The 19,485-nt window shown below is 38.9% G+C and overlaps 1 protein-coding gene across 1 annotated transcript in view; it reads left to right on the forward strand.

The window, feature by feature from the left end:
- Window positions 1-6,139: 6,139 nt before the first annotated feature.
- Nulp1 (Nuclear localized protein 1) overlaps window positions 6,140-19,485 on the forward strand; it is a 97,298-nt gene continuing 83,952 nt past the window's right edge. Inside the window, exons 1-2 of the mRNA XM_067146811.2 lie at window positions 6,140-6,430; window positions 11,259-11,447. Coding sequence (XP_067002912.2) covers window positions 6,287-6,430; window positions 11,259-11,447 — 333 coding nt within the window. The 5' untranslated portion in view covers window positions 6,140-6,286. The remainder of the gene's footprint in view (window positions 6,431-11,258; window positions 11,448-19,485) is intronic.

The raw sequence follows: 19,485 nt of genomic DNA on the forward strand, positions 1-19,485 counted from the left end.
CGAAATTAATAACTGGTTCGATAGGAGGCAGTTTGGGTTTAGGAAAGGTTATTTCACTGAACCTTAACTTGTAGGATTTCAGCAAGATACAGCAGATATCCTGGATTCAGGAGGTCAAAAGGACTATATCGGGATTGACCTATCTAAGGCATTTGATAGGGTAGATCATGGGAGACTACTCGTTAAAATGAGTGCAATTAGACTTGACAAAGCAGTGGCTGAATGGGTTTCTATATTTCTAGAAAACAGAACTCAGAGAATTAGAGGAGGCGAAGCTTTATCTGAGCGAAAGCTGGGTGGACTCAGGATACCTTATTCATAAGTTAGAAGTAACAGACATGAAAGTAGCAAGAATGATTGCTGGTACAAACAGATGGGAACAATGGCAGGAAGGTACTCGGAATGAGGAGATTTAGGCTAATTTAGGAATGAACTCGATGGATGAAGCTGTACGCATAAACCGGCTTCGGTGGTGGGGTCATGTGAGGCGAATGGACGAGGATAGGTTACGTAGGAGAATAATGGACTCTGTTATGGATAGTAAGAGAAGTAGAGGGAGAACAAGACGACGATGTTTAGACTCGGTTTCTAACGATTTAAAGATAAGAGGTATAGAACTAAATGAGGCCACAACACTAGTTGCAAATCGAGGATTGTGGCGACGTTTAGTAAATTCTCAGAGGCTTGCAGACTGAACGCTGAAAGGCATAACAGTCTATAATGATAATGTATGTATGTATGTATGTATGTATGTATGTATGTATGTATGTATGTATGTATGTATGTATGTATGTATGTATGTATGTATGTATGTAATAATTAAGAGGGCAATTCTTCAAGGCTGTATTATTGGACCTTTATGTTTTTTTATGTATATCAGTGATATGTGTAAAGAGGTGGAATCAGAGATAAGGCTTTTGCAGATGATGTTATTCTGTACAGAGTAATGAATAAGTTACAAGGTTGTGAGCAACTGCAAAATGACCTCGATGATATTGTGAGATGGACAGTAGGCAATGGTATGATAATAAACGGTGTTAAAAGTCAGGTTGTGTGTTTCACAAATAGGAAAAGTCTTCTCAGTTTAATTACTGCATTGATAGGGTAAAAGTTACATTTGTGGATCATTGTAAATACCTAGGTATTAATATAACGAAAGATCTTCATTGGGGGTAATCACATAAATGTGATTGTAAATAAAGGGTACAGATCTCTGCACATGGTTACGAGGGTATTTAGGGGTTGTAGTAAGGATGTAAAGGAGAGAGCATATTTGTCTCTGGTGAGACCCCAACTAGAGTATGGTTCCAGTGTATGGGACCCTCACCAGGATTACTTGATTCAAGAACTGGATAAAATCCAAAGAAAAGCAGCTCGATTTGTTCTGGGTGATTTCCGACAAAAGAGTAGCGTTACAAAAATGTTGCATAGTTTGGGCTGGGAACACTTGGGAGAAGGAGACGAGCTGCTCGACTAAGTGGTATATTCCGAGCTGTCAGTGGAGAGATGGCGTGGAATGACATCAGTAGACGAATAAGTTTGAGTTGTGACTTTAAAAGTAGGAAAGATCACAATATGAAGATACAGTTGGAATTCAAAAGGCCAAATTTGGGCAAATATTCGTTTATAGGAAGGGGAGTTAGGGATTAGAATAACTTATCAAGCGAGATGTTCGACAAAGTTCCAATTTCTTTGCACTCATTTAAGACAAGGCTAGATATTGAATCTGCCACCTGGGCTTCTGCCCTAAATGTAGATAGATAGATAGATAGATAGATAGATAGATAGATAGATAGATAGATAGATAGATAGATAGATAGATAGATAGATAGGGTGTCACGCTGATTTCTGCACTGCAAGCTTCAGATGGTCCTCCGCTATAAAAAATATTAATGTTAACATCAGATGTTTCCCGTATTTGGGTTTAATGTTAGTGAAATATTCGAAGAATGTTTACAAAAAGCACTGACGCTTTCAGTCAATGAAATTAGTTTCTCCTTGACTTTATTGCAAGAAGAAGTGAAAAATAAGTGAAATGCGCACAAATGTGCAAAGTGTTTAATAGTTAATTGTCTTTATTGTATTCGTTGATTGATCTTGTTCTTTTTTTCCACTTAAGTATGTGGTAGGGATCACACACTTCCTCTGTCTTTCCCAAGATATTTACCAGACCAATGGAGTAATGCAGGGTGACCCGATTAGTCCAATACTATTCAACATTGCAACTGCAGACTTACGAAAATAGTAGAATTCAGTGAAACAGTATCACAACACATATACGCTGACGACATGGTAATTGGGTCATCCAACTTGGAAGACCTTCAGGAAGCAGTGAACAAGCTGGAAACATCGGCAGAAGAAAATGATCTGCAGATAAACGAATCTAAGACAGTAATGATGATCTCCAGGAAAGGAGGAAGAGCTGCAACAAAGGACAAATTTAAATTTCAGAACAGAGACCTAAACATTACGAATTCCTTCAAATACCTGGGAATAATCTTACAAACGACAATCAACTCCTACAGAATGTACATAAGGGGAAGGACAACAACAGCCATCAAAGCGATATATAGAATTAAAGACCTCCATAATATTTCTTTAAAAACAGCACTATAGTTATTTCATGCTGCAATATAAATTTGGGAAGGAGAGAAGAGATTTGTACCTGTTAAGAAGGGTAAAATGACCTCAGACCCTGTTTATTATACAAGGGAAATAAGAAAATTAAAAAGAAAATGTAGAATAGTAAACAGGAATATCAAAGAGGGTAGGGAGAGTAGAGAAACTAGAAAACAGCTAATGAGGGAACTGAATAGAGTGAGAAAGGAAGCAAAAGAGAATTATATGAATGGCATACTTCAAGAGGGTAATGACCACAAAGGGAAATGGAAAAAGCTGTATTCATATATCAGGAATCAAAAAGGAAAAGGAGTCCAAATTCCTACAATGGTGGGAGAAGGGGGTGAACACTATTTAACAGATACTGACAAAGCAAACCTATTTAGTAGGGAATTTAGAGATTCAGTAGATGGTTGTCAAGAGTTGGAAACCGAAACAGAAGATAGAGAGGGAGAGAGACAGAGGGAAACAAGAAGCTTCTCATTCACAAACGAAGATATTTTCAGAGAAATCCAACTGCTTCAGCAAGGAAAAGCTGCAGGAAGTGATCAAATTACTGGGGAGGTATTAAAGACAATGGGGTGGTACATAGTGCCTTATTTAAAATTTCTCTTTGACTATGTCATAAATAATAGTGTAATACCAAAGGAATGGAAGGAATCTATAATAATACCAATTTATAAAGGAAAGGGTGATAAAAGGAAACCAGAGAACTACAGACCAATCAGCCTGACCAGTATAGTTTGTAAAATTATGGAGAGTTTAATATCGAAGTACATCAGAGGGATATGTGATGATAAAAATTGGTTCATGAGGAGCCAGTATGGATTTAGAAAGAAATTTTCTTGTGAGGCACAACTGGTGGGATTTCAGCAGGACATATCAGATCAGTTGGATTCAGGAGGTCAGTTAGATTGCATAGCCATAGATCTTTCCAAAGCCTTTGATAGAGTGGAACATGGAATATTATTAAAGAAATTGGAGGGAATAGGATTGGACGTAAGGGTTACACGTTGGATAAAAGCATTTCTAAATTCAAGGGTTCAGAAAGTCAAAGTAGGAAATAATGTATCTCAGGAAGAGAAAGTTTGGAAGGGAATTGCACAGGGTAGTATAATCGGTCCGTTACTTTTCTTAATATACGCAAATGATTTAGGGAACAATATAACATCAAAAATAAGATTGTATGCAGATGACATAATTGTTTATAGAGAAATAAACAACATTGAGGATTGTTCAGAATTACAAAGGGACCTTGAAAGTATCCAACAATGGGTTGAAAAAAATAATATGAAGGTTAATGGAGGCAAATCAACTGTTACAACTATTACAAACAGGAGCTTTAAAACTGAATTTGAATATACTTTGGATGAGGTAGTTATCCCAAAAGATGGCAAGTGCAAATACTTAGGTGTGAGATTTGAAAGTAATTTGCACTGGAAGGGTCATATTGATGACATTGTTGGGAAAGCATACAGATCATTACATGTCATAATGAGGCTACTTAAAGGATGCAACAAAGAATTAAAAGAAAAAAGTTACTTGAGTATGGTTCGTCCATTATTGGAATATGCAAACAGTGTTTGGGATCCTCACCAAGAATACCTAATAAAAGAAATAGATAGTGTGCAGAGGAAAGCAGCAAGATTTGTAACAGGGGATTTCAGGAGAAAGAGTAGTGTATCAGAAATGTTAAAGGAACTTGGGTGGGAAACTTTAAGTAAGAGAAGGGAGAAAACTAGACTTACAGGATTATATAGAGCCTATACAGGAGAAGAAGCATGGGGAGATATCCGTGAGAGGCTTCAGTTGGAAAATAATTATATCGGCAGGACTGACCACAAATATAAAATTAGAAGGAATTTTAGCAGAAGCGATTGGGGTAAATTTTCATTCATTGGGAAGGGTGTGAAGGAGTGGAACAGTTTACCAGGGGTAGTGTTTGATCCTTTTCCAAAATCTGTACAGATATTCAAGAAGAGAATAAACAGCAACAGAGAAAATAAATGAAGTGTTAGAGGGCATTCGACCGGTGCAGGTTATTGTAAATTAAAAAATGTGTGTGAATAAATTAATTCCATCCCCTGGTCTAAGGAGTTTGGACAGCCAAAGTAGTGGACTGCCTGTAGGGGTGAAGTACAGTGGGGACTTCGAGGGCCCTGGGACCGCTACGGTAGCTGTGAAGGCCCTTCAGGAACTCTGAAAAGTGGTGGCAAAAGGGGCTCTGGTTAAGACGCAGCAGGTCGTTATGCTACTTAGGATCCAGAAAGGGTAAAAAAAATAGTAAATAAATAAATGCAATGTAAATATTAATGTTATATCAGTTTTATAGTATCATTTGAAGCAATTCCACATACTGTATATCAGTTGACTATATTTGTAAGTAGTACAGGAGATATTATAATTAGAATTTTGTAATTAATATAAATTTATTAAGGATGAGCTGTGTGTTTAATAGAAAACATTGTTAGCGTAAATTGTATAATATTGTATTATAGGAAAAATTTTCTTCTCTTGTTAATTTAATATTTAGTGCTTGGCAATAATGTATTTTAGTGTACCATTTGCCACCGAGGTAGACACCTCATTTGCAAATAAAGAGATTTTGATTTGATTTGATTTGATAAGCCCAATTGCCACTTATGGCATTGAAATTATTTGGGAAAAGTTATCTGTGGCTCACCTTAGGGCTCTAGAGAAACTAACAGCCAGATTTCTAAAGCGAGTATTGGGTGTGCCTACGAACACAAAGTCCACGTTAGTGTACGATCTTTGTAAGGAACGATTCTATATCGAGGATCTAAGAATCAATCTAGTTCTGCCATTCACAAGAAGAAGCGCAAGGATAATTGAAGAGAGAAGAATGAAACGAGCCCAAATCAATATCAAATTCTATGCCACCGACGCCATGCTGGAGCAAAAATGGACAGAAGCGAACTACGAACAGCGACATGTAGTTACAAGGATGGCAGTCCATGGCTTCTATCATAAGCTACGTGCGACTAACCGATTTCATGAGGTGAACGACGAGTGTGTGTGCTCTCTATTTTATATAGATTTATTAAACACATTGTGTATTTTTAACAAAGAATGGTTATAAGGTCCCTTGAAAGTTATTATCGTTTGCATAGAAATTCAGGTAATTTATCCTCTCCTTACAATCAATCAAGTGGTACTGTGGGCGATACAAGGCGCAGAGCGTACAGGAACACTGGGTTGAAGCATGATGGTAATCTCGTTGGTGACAAATTCTGTGGTGAAAACCATGCGTTGCAGTCCGCGTGAAGACATGGAGTTCAAAGTTGGACTCTTTCAATACGTCTGTGTTCATCGCTCTCTATTAGGGCCTATTAATACGTGAATCTGCAAAAGTCGTAACGCTATTCATTTCTATGCGTTCTGTTGTTACATTTTTCGATTCAACAGAACGCATGTTCGAAAAAACCAAATATCACTTTTTGGCAACGCTGTAGAGAGAAGGAATTGTAAAATTGGCTGTAGATTGCTTTGGATCCAAGTGTCCGTGGCTCCGTGCGTGGTCCAAAGTGGCAGGCGGGTGGCAGATTTGTTAGGATTGTATGATGCATGTTCATGTTCGGATAACATTATCTCCGTTAAATCGCGAATTGACAGTCATGTGTATGTAGTTATCAATAGCTAATACGAAATGTCATCGAGAGTTTTAAGAAAATTACAGGGCGACACTGATTTTGTGAATGACAACCAAGATGAAGGAAATAGTGACATCGAGCCTAATCTTTCTGATTCAAGAGGCGCAAGAAAGAAATTGCACGTCAATCGATATGATCTGGTATGGTTATGTTTGTCAATATGTTGATTTTGCCATTTTTTTGGGTATTTTATCCAGTACTTAATGCTGATTTCTTCCCTTATAAATGCAAGTGAAGCATATTGGTGTTGGACATGGTGTCAAATTGTTTAGAAACGGTGAAAAAAGTATATTTTTTTTGTTATATTGTGAACGAAACAAAAATATGATACTTTTTTCACCGTTTCTAAAGAAACAATCTACAATCTATATAAAAATCAGTCTGCAGTGATAAGTATCGAGGGCAATGGAAAAAGAAGCAGCAGTCCAGAAAGGGGTGAGACAAGGCTGCAGATTGTCCTCTCTTCTTTTCATTGTTTATATAGGATAGGCTGTAAAGGAAATTAAAGAAGAATTTGGAAATGGAATCACAATCCAAGGAGAGGAAATCAAAGCCTTCAGATTTGCTAATGATATTGTTATTTTGAGACTGCAGAAAATTTGCAGAAGTTGCTGAATGGTGTGGACAGAGTCTTGGGTAAGGAGTACAAGATAAAAATAACAAAACAAATAAGTCCAAAACAAAAGTAATGGAGTGCAGTCGTACGAAGTCAGGTGATGCAGGAAATATTAGATTAGGAAATGATGTCTTAAAGGAAGTGGAAGAATATTGTTACTTCAGTAGTAAAATAACCAACTATGGCAGAAGTAAGGAGGACATAAAATGCAGGCTAGCACAAGCAAGGAAGGCCTTTTTTTAAGAAAAGAAATTTGCTCACTTCGAATATTGATATAGGAATTGGAAAAATGTTTTGAAGACTTCATTGTGGCATTGTATGGAAGTGAAATGTTGACAATAACGTGCTCAGAAAGAGAGAGAGTAGAAGCTTTTGAAATATGGTGTTACAGAAGAATGCTGAAGGTGAGATGGGTAGATCGAATCACGAATCAAGAGATACTGATTCGAATTGGTGAGAGATCGTTGTGGCTAAATTTGACGAGAAGAAGAGATAGAAGGATAGGACACATCTTAAGACACCTAGGATTTGTGCAATTTTTGAGGGAAGTGTAGGAGGTAAAAAACAGTAGGGATAGACCGAGCTATGAATATGACAAGCAGATGTAGGATGCAGCAGTTGTGTAGCAGTGAGAAGGTTACCACAGGATAGGGTGACATGGAGAGCTGCATCAAACCACTCTATGGGCTGACGACTCAGATGACAACAACAACAACAACATACTGTGAACTACCAAATTTCTTACAGTTTAATTCTGGAAATTTTAAGTTTACTTTGTTCATTTTAAATTGTGCATGTGAATTGGTTAAGTAGGTAGGCTACTGTGTTATCTTTCATTGATAACCTCATAAGTGTGCATTCTGTACTTTTGGAAAGGTGGGGGTGTGTGATGACTTTGAGGGTACTTCCCCTTCTTTGACTCTTTCTTCTGTTGTTATGCTGGCTTATTTAGGTTGAGTCCTGAGACAAAGACTGGATGGATCACCATCAGCTATTGTAGAAAGCTGTATCATGTATAGTACGCGAACCTTTTCTTGATCCCTGAGCTCCATAGTGCTGAATGGGAACTTGGGATCAAGAAAAGGTTCGCGTACTATATATTATGTAGAGTAGTATATAAGTTACTGGATTGGGAGTGACTGTAAAAAGACTGTGACAATGTTGTGAGATGGACAGGAGACAATGGTATGATATTAAACAGAATGAAAAATCAGGTTGTAAGTTTCACCAAGAGGAAAAATCCTCCCAGTTTTAATCACTGTGTTGATGAGGGTGAATGTACCTCACGGCAATCACTGTACGTACATAGAGGTTAATATAAGGAAAGATCTTCATTGGGGAAATCACACAAATGAGGTTGTAAATAAAGGTTACATATCTCTTCATATGGTTATGAGAGTTCAGAGGTTGTAGTAAGGATATAGGTGAGGGTGTAAGTTATTAGTCTCTAGTAAGACCCTGATTAGAGTATGGTTCTAGTGTATGGGACTCTCGCCAGAATTACTTGACAATTATAAGAATTGAAGGAATGTCCACCTCTTCAATAGAAATGAATATAGGTTGTAGTTTATAATCAGTACACCATGGGACCAGTTTCGACCCTTTAAGGATCATCTTATACAGCTAAAATTGATAATGTATATAAAAGGGATGTAACATGTATGCTTAAATGAACACTTTAAAAACTATGGCTTATCTTCTACATTTACAGAGTGATGTGATTACTAATAGAATGATTAATTCTAACGTCCACTTGTTACGTTTATGGCATGAGTAACATAACTGTTTTTTTTTTCAATAAACAGATAATCTAAAACTTATTCACTTCATAATAAAAACACTTGCCCATATACACTTAAAATATTGTTAAATTGGGTCTGTGAGCTATTTTGTTGGCATCTGGCAATGAAATACAATCTTGGCGGACTAGGCTGATGAGTCTGTTGCTATTGGAAACTATATCTTATAGTTAGTTTCAGATGTGGCCTATGGCTTGGCCTTCGTTGAATGTACACATGGTTGATGTGCTTAAGTTGTTGACAAAAGTGTTTGATTGAAGGAGCCTTATAGTACAGACTATCTTAGATCCAAAATATTTCTATGGTGGACTATTTATTCATCAATATGGATCATGTTTTGGCATAGTGCATCCCTTCAGATTGTGTTGTCAAAGTATGCGTTCTTGCCCAAGATGCAAACAACACAGGTGTTGAAATGTTGCAAACTTTGGGCTGGCAAGACTTGGGAGTAAGGAGATGAGCTACTCGACTAGGCGGTATGTTACATGTAATTAATCTCATATTAAAACCGTATTGAAGATATATTAAAATTATAAAACTTTTATTTATAACCACCTATTCAATACATTACATGTATATATTAAATGTATTGAATAGGTACATGTATGTATTAAATGTATTGAATAGGTGGTTATAAATAAAATAATTTTATAATTTTACTAGGCGGTATGTTCCGAGGTGTCAGTGGGGAATGCCATAGTGATGTTACTAGGTGAATAAGCTCGAGTTTAACTTTTAAATGTAGGAAAGATCCTTGTATGAAGATAAAGCTGGCATTCAATGGTACAAAATGGGTTTAAATATTAATTTATAAGGGTTTGGGTCATGTTGCTGTCAGTTTGAATTCAGGAGACAGTGGGTGTGAGTCCCACTGTTGGCAGCCCTGAAGATGATTATCAATGATTTCTAGTTTTTGCACCAAGGAAGTGCTGGGGTTGTACCTTGATTGGGGCCATGTTGCTTGTTTTCCACTTCTAGTCCTTTCCTATCCCTTCGTCACTACAAGACCTGTATGTGTTGTGACATAAAGCAAATTTGAAAAGAAAAAAGTATTTTATAGGGAGAAGAATGTACTAAGGAATATTCAATAAATATCCAAGTTCTTTGATATCATTTAAGAAAGGAGTAGGTAAACAATTAATACGGAATGTGCCACCTAGATGACAGCCCTAAATGCTAATCAGTGATTGATTGAAATGGGCAAGATACTTTTCCGTTACTTTTCTCACAGGTAGAAAGTGCCATCACTTGTCAGTTTGCCAAGCTCTCTGAAGTGTAGGTAAGACTAACTGGCCTTCTGAGCTGTTCTTTCGCACCATTCATCACAGGGACAGGCTGCATAAGGAATGGTGGTGCTAGCATCATTCATACTTCATTTACTGTCGTATAGTCAAAGCCATAGACGAGACAGAAATTGGTTGATGAAAATAATAAACTTATGGAACTTTAATGTGAGGTGATGGTATTTGTTGTTGGGTAGGACCTTTATTTTTTTTATTTTTAGGAGCTGATTAACATTGTACTAATGTAGGGTTGCCACTGTCTGGTTTTTGGCGGGATTGCCGTGAATAACACCTTGTCTATGGTCCCGGGCAAAGGACTCCGGGACACACTTTTGTCTCGTCTTACATCGATTGTGAACATAAAATGCACTGCAGCCATAGACAATGTACACCGCCGCCTCTGATATTCACAGTGTTCCGGGAGTAGGACAAGAGAATGCTGCGCACGCATTTCCCTCCAGTTCCACTTAGTTCTCGGCAAGCAGTGATAAATTTAAACAATTTTCAAGCGATTCAAATCATTAGTTCTTCGTTATCACTACTAATTTTGCTGTGCAAGACACAGTATTTCATTGTTTATCCAATGACAAGGAAGATGTGGATGATCCTAGTATTTCTTCAAGTTGGTCTATGTCTACAAAGCAGATGCCTTGCACACTGCTGTTGAAAAAAAAAAACTTTTTTTTTTCTTTTTTTTCAACAAGGACTGGTTGGGAGACAAGGACTGTGTTTTTGCTTCCTGCAATTGAGAGAATTGTACACTGTTGGTCTGCCATCATGTCATACACTGGTATTTTGTCAACAGGTGAAGAAGGCTATTCAAAATTAATCTGGCATTTTGTAGCCCCAAAGGGAGAGGATGATGCTGAAACTGACTATTCACTTCCTGAGTCCTTCCTACGAGTTCTTCAGCACATCTTGCCTCTATTTGAAACAGATGTTATCGAGCGAGTTGGTTATGCGGTTAGGGTTGCGTAGCTGTGAGCTTGCAGTGGGTTTGAATCCCACTGTCGGCATTGATGGTAGATGTTTTCTGGTGGTTTCCCATTTTCACACCAGGAAAATGCTGGGACTGTACCTTCATTAAAACCACGGCCACTTCCTTCCCACTCTTAGTCCTTTCCTATTCCATCATCGCCATAAGACCTATCTTTTTCAGTGCGACGTAAAGCAAATAGAAAAAAACAAAACAGGAAAGTACCTATATTGTTCATTTAAGGAAAACTGTTCATGTAAAAAATTGTTTAGTATTGACCTCTTTCTTTTCCAGTTGAATCAACATTCTCATTCAGAGTCAGAAGTTAAGGAAGATGACGATCATGAAACAGAAGCGGTGAATATTGAAGATGGTTCGAAAGAGGAGAGAGATGCGGTTCGTCGTAAGAAGAAGAAAAGGAAAAAGAAGAAAGCTGGGAAGTCTAATGCAAATAACCAGAGAAGTAGTGATGACAACCTGGAGGTAGGACTTATTAAAATAAATGCTTTAAAAATAAATGCTTTAAGTATGAAATTGTTACAACTGTATAGAAGTTAAAAGAAAAACAGATTAAATTATTATTTTTGTGTTCCTTTGAAACCGAGGTTTCGTTTGTCTCCTTTCCACCAACGTTTTGAGTTTGCCTATTACGGTGTAGAAAACTGTATTCTAATTTTCTTCTGCTTTCAACGGAGTTCTCACAATATTTCATGTTTAACTCAGCGAGCGCATGTGAGCTCTGATCGTTACCGCCATCTACGGCTATGATGAGAACTATTTGTCGCTTTCTTCTTGAAGCTGCTCCGGCCAATCAGCGCTTGGTGTCAGCCATCTTGATGTAGTCACTCTCTCTGGGGCGAGAGAGAGGGAAGCGAAGCGAGCAGGCAGTTGCGGCTTGGTAAACATGGCTAAAGGTCGTTGGCGTTCTGTACTCAAGGCGATGCTTTGGGATATCATCATGGACGGTGGATAGTAAATCGTAAGGATGTGGGGATGTGCCCCACACCCTAAAAATATTTTCTTTTTCCTGTATTTGTAACCTCGTAGTGAGTGATTGTTTTAAAAAGCTGCAAGGAAGATCTCCAACTTGGTAAAGTACACATGGCCGAGCCATGAATTATCATTCTACTGATTGAAGAACCAACCAACCGTAAGTCAACCTTGTTATTTTGGTATTTTCATCAACCGAAAACTGTTCGTGTGATTTCTTCGGAGGAAACTTATTAACTATCAAGTTGTGCGTTCCGATTATAATGATGTGGACCTTTTCACTGTTGGGTAAAATTATTGTGCTCTTCCAAAACAAAGTATCGGGTTGAAAAGTCCTTGTTAATTCAGTTACCTAGTGTATAACATTTCTTGTAATGGAATTTAAGTGTTTCTTGGGGTAATTTCCAAAGAAAAGCAGTGGTGTAAAATTTTCATTATTATTATTATTATTATCATCACACCGTAAAGATGTTACTGCTGCTCTGAAATTTATTTTGGTTTTAAAAGTGGAGTAATACGTGGAAGATCCAGTAGGGATTATTTGTGCTATGCTGGTTTATTTTAATTTATTTACCTTATTTTTTTTGGGGGGCTTTAATCGTGTTTTGCGTTTGATCTTTGCCCTTCTGGCCTCCATTGTTTTGGTGCCATTGTTGGATCTTCCTTCGGGATTGGTTCTCCCATGGTTTAACAATTGCTTTTGTTGCCGGGGTAATGGATGTTGATTTTTTGAAAAGGAATGATGTTGGTGATGATTTTTATGTTGGGAGACTACCCTGTCTGATGTTGTTTCAGTATTTTTGTCACCCCGTTGCGCATTTACTGTTTCTCGGGCACCCCAGTTGATTTCTTTCCTTTTCCTTCTACGTTTGTTGTGGTGGCTTTCTTTCCCTTGGTAAATTTTTACGTAAAGCACTTAGCATCCCATGACTGGAACTCCCACCGTATTAATGGTACCAGTTTGTTGATGTGAAACGGATAGAGAGTTGGTATCTCTCATGGAATAACGGTGAACCAAGAAGGTTGTATTTTCTAATTTTTAACATGGTATCCTTTCCATATGGAATCCACTGATAATTGATTTGGTGGTTGTTACTAAGTAAACAGGTTGAGGTGTTTGTAATACTTCCTGCAGACTATATCTTTCTTGCCGACTGGCGTTTGGTGTTTTAATTCCTTAATTTTGGTCTTTTTCAAGCTCTAGGTACCAATTTATTTACTCTCATTACCTTCTTACCGTCCGGCGGTTTTTAAATAATTTTTCTTTAATTTTATCTTTTGGTGTTTCTTGAGTTTAACTGTGTTTTTCCTGTGGTTGTATGTGAGGTCTGTTTCCCTTATTTTACCTAACTTAAATTAATCTTTTAAAATTCTAAAGGCCTCCTTATTTTAAACCTATGTCACCTAATTTTATTTGGTTTCTGGTACCTAGTTTTTTTTAAATATTACTAACTACGAGGATGTCATTTATTTAACATTTGTTAATCTGAGTTTCATGAATTATATATTTTCTTTTTTAAAAAAAAAGAAAGTTTGGTCTTTATTTCCACGCAACATTTATTTGACACACTGTCGGTTGGTAGCTTGATCCACCTATTTTTTCTACCACCTGGAGGTAAGTTTGCCTTTTACTATGTTCTTTTGGTGTTTTCTGGGTGTGTAGTGTTTATCACGCTTCCGTTTTGTTCCTTTCTACGGGATCTTTGTCCTGTGTTGTGTTTTTACTGCCAATCAGTTTAGTTTGACAACGGGTAACCTAACTGGTGGGGCAGTAAGTGGTAGCAGAGCGTGGTTACTAAGTTGACTACGCTCGTGCTAGTGTTAATTTCTTGTAGGTAGGTCGTATCCCCCTTTCTTGAAAACCGTACAGTGTGTCAAATAGTTGAGTGGTGGAAAAAAGGCGAATGGTCTTAAAGGTTACTTACTTTTGTGAAAAGAAGCGCATTTATCTTGATTAATTCGTTGGAATTTTGTTTCATGTACCTCCATGATGTCTCGAGCGGTCCTGTTTCCCCACAAGCTCCGTAAGGCAGAGTTAACCTATGAGCTAGCGATACGTGGAGCTAGTCCTGCTGGTTCTGTTGCTGATTGTGCTAATCTTCTTTCCGAGCTTATTCAGGTGCCCATTAATCCATCCCGTGTTCGCCCCAGCAATGTTGGTGAGTCACTTCATTTTATCACTGAGGCCTTGACTGAGATAGAAGTAATAAGGGAAGAGTTCTTGGAATTGTCTCCTTCTAAAGCACAAATTGACCGTTTAAAGGCCAGAGTATATCACTACTTGGGAAGGATCCATGATTTGTTGTCGCTTAAACCTGAACCCGAGTTTATCTCCCAGTGCACCAAATTGTTGGCTATTGCCTCTAGCATTTCCGCTGAGCTGGACCTGATGATTGCCAGCAGAGATATGGATAACCTAAAAATCAGTCAAAAATGTAATCCTTCTGACCCTATTCCTCAGTGTTCCTCAAACCATGTAGTTACCCCTCCTAATAACCAAGGCTTATGTTGTGCTGCCTCTCCCGTCCTGGAAAGTTTGTTGTCTAAGATGAGCCTTACTCCCACCTACTACCCTTTAAAGGAGCTTTTCCATGGGGTGAAAAATTTCTCAGTAGATTCGATTGAGGAAAGCATTCGTTTTCTGCGGTTTCTAGTAGAAATGAAGGATTCCGGTAAAGTTTATTCTATCGATGATTTGGGTATCCTTCGTGCTCTTTTCTCCCATTGTGAAGGTATTCTGAAACGGGAAATCTCAGAGGCCATTTCATCAAAACTTAAGGTTGATGAATTTCATGAATCGGTGTTGAAAAAATTTATTCCCTCCTTGGCGTTACAGAGCTTAATTCCTCAACATTGTTTTCGGATGCAGTTCCTTCATGAAAATTTACTTTCGTATATCCTTGACCTCAGATTTTTCTGTAAAGTTTTCAAAATTACTGTTCCCGAGGAAGAAATGGTGGCAAGAATTTTAAAAGGGATCTCTCCTTCATACAGGTCCTACCTTTCCCTGAGTAAGTGCCCCACTAATTTTGATGAACTGGAGGTTGCATGCTCCTTCGCTGAAGACGTCAAGCATGGAGATGCCTCCAGAACTGTAAGTTTACCTCCTCCTGCCAAACCTGTTCCTCCTGTCCACTCTTCTATGTATAATGATGCCAATGCCAAGAAGTGTTTTAACTGTGGTTCTAGGAATCACCTCAGGAATGCTTGTACTGTAGTTAAGCGCAACTCTAGGGGTTGTTGCTATACTTGTGGATCTGCTCAGCATCTTAAGAATAATTGCCCCTTGTCTGCTCCAAAATCAGGTCAATGACTAGGAGTTTCCCAAATAAAGTATAAAAATTCTAATTTTGGAAGGTCTCCGGGCTCTGCTAAGGTTATCTGTCCCCAAAGGTGTAATAAGATTTCTACCTGTGGTGTTTCCCAGGGTACCTTTGCTGAAGTGGAAGTAAATAACGAACCCCTGTTAGCTTTGATTGATTCTGGCAGTATTGTCAACGTGATCAATTTTGGATGGTATTCCAAGCTGAAGAGTGCTTGTAAACTGGATGAATTATTACCTGTTGGTGTGAAGTGTGTGGCTGCTAATGGGAACAAGTTGGAAATTCTGGGGGCTGTAAAGGTAAAAGTAAGAATTGGGAATTTCACCTGGAAAATCACGTGCCTTGTGGCACCTAACCTGTCTTGCAACATGATTTTAGGGACAGGTTTCTTGTCGAAAACGGGACTAGTTATGGATCTTCAAGCTAGGATGTTTTTCTTTAAATTTTCTCCTGATTCTAAATTTAATTTTAGGGATCTTTCCTCGTGTGCAATCAAGGTTTCCTGTGTAGACGAGTCAGTGCCGGAAGGAGTTGGTGAAATTGATAAATTGGATCTCAGCCATTTGAGTGAGGAGGAAGCTGAATGTATTCGTGTTCTATGTAATGATTTCCCCGATGTGTTTACTAGCAAGCTAGGAGTTACTGATGTTCTCGAGTATCAGATTGAGTTATCAGATAACACTCCTGTCAGATCCCCTCCTTACCGCCTCTCACCTCCTCGTATGCTCGAACTTAAAAAGATTATTGACCAAATGTTAGCTGACGGAGTGATCCGTCCATCTACCTCTCCCTATGCATCCCCGGTCTTCCTGGTACCTAAACCCTCTGGAGGTTTCAGGGCTGTTATCGATTACAGGGCTTTAAACCGCAAGGTCATCTTGCAATCCATCCCTTTACCCGATCTGCACACTTGTTTTGGGTGGTTCTCGGGTGCCAAGTTTTTCACCGTGTTAGATCTCAATCAGGCATATTACCAAGTCCCATTGTCTAAGTCTTCCATTCCACTGACCGCCTTCATCACTGATTGGAACCTCTATGAATTTCTGAGACTTCCGTTTGGCATATCTTGTGGCGCGGCTGTTCTCACGAGGCTGTTAGACACCATTCTCTCTGACATTAAGTTTAGGTTCGTCTTTAATTACCTTGACGACCTGGTTATATTCTCAAAAACCTTCGAAGAACATGTCGAACATGTTAGAGAAGTCCTGGATCGCTTGAGGAAAGCTGGACTGACTGTCAAGTTGTCAAAGGTAGCGTTTGCTAAGCCGAGTATGTCTTTCCTTGGTCATGTAGTTTCCTCCGATGGTATCTCCATCGACCACTCTAGGACTCAGGCTATTAGGGACTTTCGTCCCCCTAAAGATGTCAAAGGCATCGCACGGTTCGTAGGCATGGTCAATTTTTTCAGGAAGTTCATTCCTAATTTTGCAGAGATAGCTGCTCCGTTAAATCATCTTAGACGTAAAGACGTGAAGTTCTTCTGGGGTCGTCCTCAGCAAGAAGCCTTTGAAGCTTTGAAATCCGCTCTGATGAATGCTCCCGTTTTGGCTATTCCAAATTTTAAAAAAAGGTTCATTGTGCAAACCGACGCTTCTGGCAAAGCGGTTGCTGGTGTTCTTCTACAAGAGTACGAGGATGGACGTAGGCCCGTAGCTTACGTGTCCAGGACTCTTACCAACTTAGAAAACAAGTACTCCATTTATGAGTTGGAATCTCTGGCCGTGTTGTTTGCCCTGGAAAAATTCAGACCCTTCATCGAGCATGTTAATTTTGATCTCGAGACTGACAACCAAGCTCTTTCTTGGGTATTAAACCGACCCAAGAGAACTGGTCGTATCACTAGATGGGCTTTGAGGATTTCATCTTTCAATTTCAATGTCAGGCATATCAGGGGTTCTGAGAACGTCATCGCCGACGGCCTAAGTAGGATGTTTGAAGATAATTTTGGCACCGATGTAAATCCTGATGATAAAGAAGTTGTAACTAACGTCTTTGGAGTTAATGCCATTCTTTCGGATCTTCCTCTACTATATCATGAAATTGCTGATCATCAGAAAACTGATCCAGATTTGAAGGATATCATTGATAAGCTTAACGGAGGATCTGTAGTAAAGCCATACTCTCTTGTTAAGGGTGTTCTTTGTTGTAAAGGTCGAAAGAGTCGGAATTTCAAAATTGTTGTCCCTAGGGTCCTTGTCCCGGAAATTTTCAAATATTATCACTGCTCTCCCATTGGGGGACATTTGGGTACGTTCAAGACTAGGGAAAAGATTAGACAGATCTTCATTTGGAAAAAGATGGATAATGACATTAGAAACATGGTGAAATCTTGTCAAGCCTGTGCTATTAGCAAACCGAGTTTGAACAACCGTGTGGGATTTTTATCTTCTTCTCAAGCCTCTCGCCCAATGGAACGGCTCTTCATCGATTTCTTGGGTCCGCTCCCCCGTTCTACCTTAGGAAACACCCACATCTTCGTGTGCATTGATGCCTTTTCTCGATTCAGCTGGATTATCCCTACGAGATCTACTGACACTCGAACGACTATCAGTTGTTTGAACTCTATCTTTGCGTCCTTTGGTCCTCCCAAGTTTTTAGTTTCCGACAATGCCAGTTCTTTCACCAGCCATTCATTCAGGAAATATTTATTTGAGTTGTGCATCTCACATGTAACTACCACTCCATACTATCCTAACCCATCTTACGCTGAGAGAATGAACAGGAATCTAAAGTCCGCCTTGATTGCGTTTCATCATAACAATCAGTCCAAGTGGGATTCTTGCCTGCACTGGTTGGCCCATGCGTTCAACTCAGCCTTACACGAAACTCATGGTAAGACGCCTATGTCTCTGATGTTTGGTTACCCTCCGTATTCGCCCATGTCCAACCTACTTGGAATCGATGATCTTCTTCCTGACTTGTCTAAGCCAAATGATCTTCAGAAAATTTGGGATGAAGCGAGGAAAAATCTGTCTGTATCGTACGAGAAGGCTAAGAAACGGTACAACAAGGGTAGAAAAACAACAAGGTTGAAGGTTGGAGACCAAGTCTTCATTAAATGCTACCCAATTAGTAAAGCTATCAAAAAATTTACTGCTAAACTGGCTCCCAGGTACCAAGGACCTTGTACCATTTTGCAGTTCTTGTCCCCTGTATCAGTGTTAGTTAGTGATCCCATCGCTAAGAGAATTAGGCGGGTTCATCTGTCTCAAATCAAATCTGGTTAAGGTGTAGTTTCCCTTTTGGTTTCCCTTTAATTTTGGTGTTTGGTACAACCTTTGGTAGGATGTGGTGTACGGTTTAAAGATGCGCCTAAGAACTACCTTTAGTGGGCTAATTAGGGTTAATTCATGGGTGGTGTGTAAACCGTGTAATATTTTCTGATTTTTAATCTCTGTATTGATTCCCTGGCTTATGATGGTTTCCTGTGTGAGTTTTTCCTTTGATAGGTCTGGGAAAATTATCCTGTAAGGTCTCTTGTTGATTTTTCGTGATGAAACGGACTTGGCATGTGAAGCTTATTATCTTATGCAGACCTTGTAGCTCCGCTATATGGTGAATTTCTAGTCTATCTACCCGTGTTAAGTTAAAACTTGTTGGTTAAAATCGTTCTGCTTGTGCTATCTTTCCGTGCCCTGCTAGGTTCTATTTCTTGTTCCCATTCTAGGGTAGCTTGGGTTTGTCTACAACCCTGGATTGTTCTCCCAAAAAAAAATTAAGTCTGCATAATCTGTAGCTATTGATTTTCATCGTGATTTGCCTATGCAATGTGGGGTTAGGGCTCCCTTTCGAGATGTTGTACATTATCATTATCTCTGGTTTCTCTGGTTCTTCTGTCTCTGGGTTGTTTGTTTCATTTCTACTGTAAGATTGTTCTTTCCTGCTGATAGTAAGGTGTCATCCCAGGATTTGGTTTCCCTTGTAATATCATTTGTTAAATGGTGTAGGTTGAAAAACCCTTCTAATGTCAGTGAAGCCTTCTTTATGTTAAATCTTTGGCGGATGTGATTAGTTGTGAAGGAGCTCTGTTGATTGGTGTTGAGAGTGGTAACCTGTTTGCCTTGTGCATGGACTTGCGTCTTCCTGGTTCTCCACTGCCTGACGGTTGGTAATAGGTGCTCCTCCCTTGCTAATTCATCTAATGTCCTGTTCCTTACTATTCCCATGTCTTTGGGAGTTGTGAATTCCTTTTGAGATTGGCTCGTAGC

The sequence above is a fragment of the Anabrus simplex genome, chromosome 5, assembly GCF_040414725.1.
Source record: "Anabrus simplex isolate iqAnaSimp1 chromosome 5, ASM4041472v1, whole genome shotgun sequence".
Lineage (NCBI taxonomy): Eukaryota > Metazoa > Arthropoda > Insecta > Orthoptera > Tettigoniidae > Anabrus > Anabrus simplex.